Source organism: Eumetopias jubatus, unplaced genomic scaffold (genome assembly GCF_037043125.1).
Source record: "Eumetopias jubatus isolate StellerSeaLion01/CBP00866 unplaced genomic scaffold, mEumJub1_p1.0 scaffold_4, whole genome shotgun sequence".
Classification (NCBI taxonomy): domain Eukaryota; kingdom Metazoa; phylum Chordata; class Mammalia; order Carnivora; family Otariidae; genus Eumetopias; species Eumetopias jubatus.
Window position 1 is genome coordinate 1950966 of NW_028274810.1, and position 2865 is coordinate 1953830.

Sequence of the window (2865 nt, forward strand, 5' to 3'; positions counted from 1 at the left end):
GGAAAGTTGAGATTCCCCAAAGAGGCGGCCCAGGAGGCCCCCAAGGAGGTGGTCCACCAGAGTTGCTCCCAGTCTGCCCCATCCTCACTGGCAACGCCGAGACAGATAGCTCAATCTCTCTCTCCTCTAAGGCCCAGGGAAGTCCAGGGTCACCATCATCTGAAGTCACTTTCCAAAAAGGACCATGTCATCATCTATTCCAGGACTGAAGAGGGGATGGCTATGGCCACAGCTCCAAAGCGAGCCTGGCCCCCATGGCCCCCTCTCCTGTTCCTGCTCCTCCTACCTGGAGGGAGCTGTGGCGGGTGCCCTGCTGTCTGTGACTGCACCTCCCAGCCCCAGGCAGTGCTCTGTGCCCATCGGCGACTGGAGGCTGTGCCTGGGGGACTCCCACTGGACACTGAGCTCCTAGACCTGAGTGGGAATCGCCTGTGGGGGCTTCAGCGGGGCATGCTTTCCCGCCTGGGCCTGCTTCAGGAGCTGGACCTCAGCTACAACCAGCTGTCCACCCTGGAGCCTGGAGCCTTCCACGGCCTCCAAAGCCTACTCACCCTGAGGCTGCAGGGCAATCGGCTGCGAATCATGGGGCCTGGGGTCTTCTCGGGCCTGTCTGCCCTCAGGCTGCTGGACCTCCGCCTCAACCAGATTGTCCTGTTCCTTGACGGAGCATTTGGGGAGCTGGGCAGCCTCCAGCAGCTGGAGGTGGGGGACAACCACCTGGTGTTTGTGGCTCCAGGGGCCTTTGCAGGGCTGGCCAAGCTGAGCACCTTCACGCTGGAGCGCTGCAACCTCAGCACAGTGCCTGGCCTGGCCCTGGCCCGCCTCCCGGCACTGGTGGCCCTAAGGCTTCGAGAACTGGATATCGGGAGGCTGCCAGCTGGGGCACTCCGGGGGCTGGGGCAGCTAAAGGAGCTGGAGATCCACCACTGGCCATCTCTGGAGGCTCTGGAGCCTGGGAGCCTGGTTGGGCTCAATCTCAGCAGCCTGGCCATCACCCGCTGCAATCTGAGCTCGGTGCCCTTCCAGGCGCTCCGCCACCTGAGCTTCCTCAGGGTCCTGGATCTGTCTCAGAACCCCATCTCAGCCATCCCAGCCCGAAGGCTCAGTCCTCTGGTGCGGCTCCAGGAGCTGCGACTGTCAGGCGCAGGCCTCACCTCCATCGCCGCCCACGCCTTCCACGGCCTGACAGCTTTCCACCTCCTAGACGTGGCAGACAATGCCCTGCAGACTCTAGAGGAAACGGCATTTCCTTCTCCGGACAAACTCGTCACCCTGAGGCTGTCTGGCAACCCCCTGACCTGTGACTGCCGCCTTCTCTGGCTGTTCCGGCGCCGTGGCCACCTGGACTTCGGCTCATCGCCCCCCGCCTGTGCCAGCCCCCGGCCCGTGCAGGGCAAGAGCCTGAAGGAGTTTTCAGACATCCTACCTCCCGGGCACTTCACTTGCCAGCCGGCCCTGATCCGGAAGTCTGGGCCGCGGTGGGTCATTGCAGAGCAGGGGGGGCATGCCGTTTTCTCCTGCTCTGGAGACGGGGACCCAGCCCCGACTGTCTCCTGGATGAGGCCTCAGGGGGCTTGGCTGGGAAGGGCTGGGCGAGTGAGGGTCCTAGAGGATGGGACGCTGGAGATCCGCTCAGTGCAGCTACAGGACAGAGGGGCCTATGTCTGTGTGGTCAGCAATGTTGCTGGGAATGACTCCCTGAGGACCTGGCTAGAAGTAATCCAAGTTGAACCACCAAACGGCACTCTCTCTGACCCCAATATCACCATGCCAGGGATCCCAGGGCCCTTCTTCCTGGACAGCAGAGGTGTTGCTATGGTGCTGGCAGTTGGCTTCCTCCCCTTCCTCACCTCAGTGACCCTCTGCTTTGGCCTCATTGCCCTCTGGAGCAAGGGCAAAGGCCGGGTCAAACATCACATGACCTTTGACTTTGTGGCACCTCGGCCCTCTGGGGATAAGAACTCTGGGGGTAACCGGGTCACTGCCAAGCTCTTCTGACCTTTACTTCCATGTTGGAATTCCAGCCAAGCCAGCTTCAGATACCAAAAGAGAAGAAAGAAAACCAAGGCTGCTTGGACCAGAACCTAGTTCCACACCTGCCCGCATCGTGCCAGCAGCTAATGATGCCTCCCGATGGTCTGCCTCCCCCTGCTTTTCAGTTTGAGGGTCCCAGGGGGCAGGAGATGTACATCCATAGTCAGCCCAGCCCTACCCACCCATCCCCCTGACACAAAGCAGGAAACAGCCCCAAGACTCCAGTCTACTTGTTCGCACACACACCCTTTAACAATCACTACCGACTGCCAACCACAGTTATAAGATTATTGCAGAGGTGGGGCACCTGGGTGGCTCAGTCATTAAGCGTCTGCCCAGGGTCCTGGGATCGAGCCCCGCATCGGGCTCCCTGCTCGGCGGGAAGCCTGCTTCTCCCTCTCCCGCTCCCCCTGCTTGTGTTCCCTCTCTCGCTGTGTTTCTCTCTGTCAGATACATAAATAAAATCTTTAAAAAAAAAACAATTATTGCAGAGATGAGGCTGGGAAGTGCTGCTTGCTTCTCAAGAGTTTCTGCTCCTCAACCAGGCAGTGTCCCTCTTTTTTCTGCTCTGTCCCCTCCCAGGCACAAGGAACTAGGGCCAAGGACCTCAGGCTAAGAAGATGTGAGTGTGCAATGGGGGAGGAGGGACAGACTACACATTGGTGCTGTGTCTGCATGAGCCTCCAATACGTGCCCCATCTGTCACATCATTAAACTTGTTGCCAAATGGCCATGACAGTAGCAGCCTAAACGAAGTGTGATATCGGGAGTTTTGTTTATTTCACTCTTTCTCCCCATTCATTGCTAGCAAATTTCTCCCTCCCTATCCTT

The 2865-nt window shown here is 59.2% G+C and overlaps 1 protein-coding gene across 1 annotated transcript; it reads left to right on the top strand.

Moving 5' to 3' along the window:
* Positions 1–2402, top strand: LINGO4 (leucine rich repeat and Ig domain containing 4). Its single transcript, XM_028088315.2, has one exon. The coding sequence runs from the start codon at positions 217–219 to the stop codon at positions 1996–1998; it is 1782 nt and encodes a 593-aa protein (XP_027944116.1). The 5' UTR covers positions 1–216; the 3' UTR covers positions 1999–2402.
* The last annotated feature ends 463 nt before the right edge of the window (positions 2403–2865 follow it).

What these genes read in the sequence shown, in the direction of transcription:
- LINGO4 (XM_028088315.2), top strand. Translation starts at nt 217, where the DNA reads ATGGCTATGGCCACAGCTCCAAAGCGAGCCTGGCCCCCATGGCCCCCT.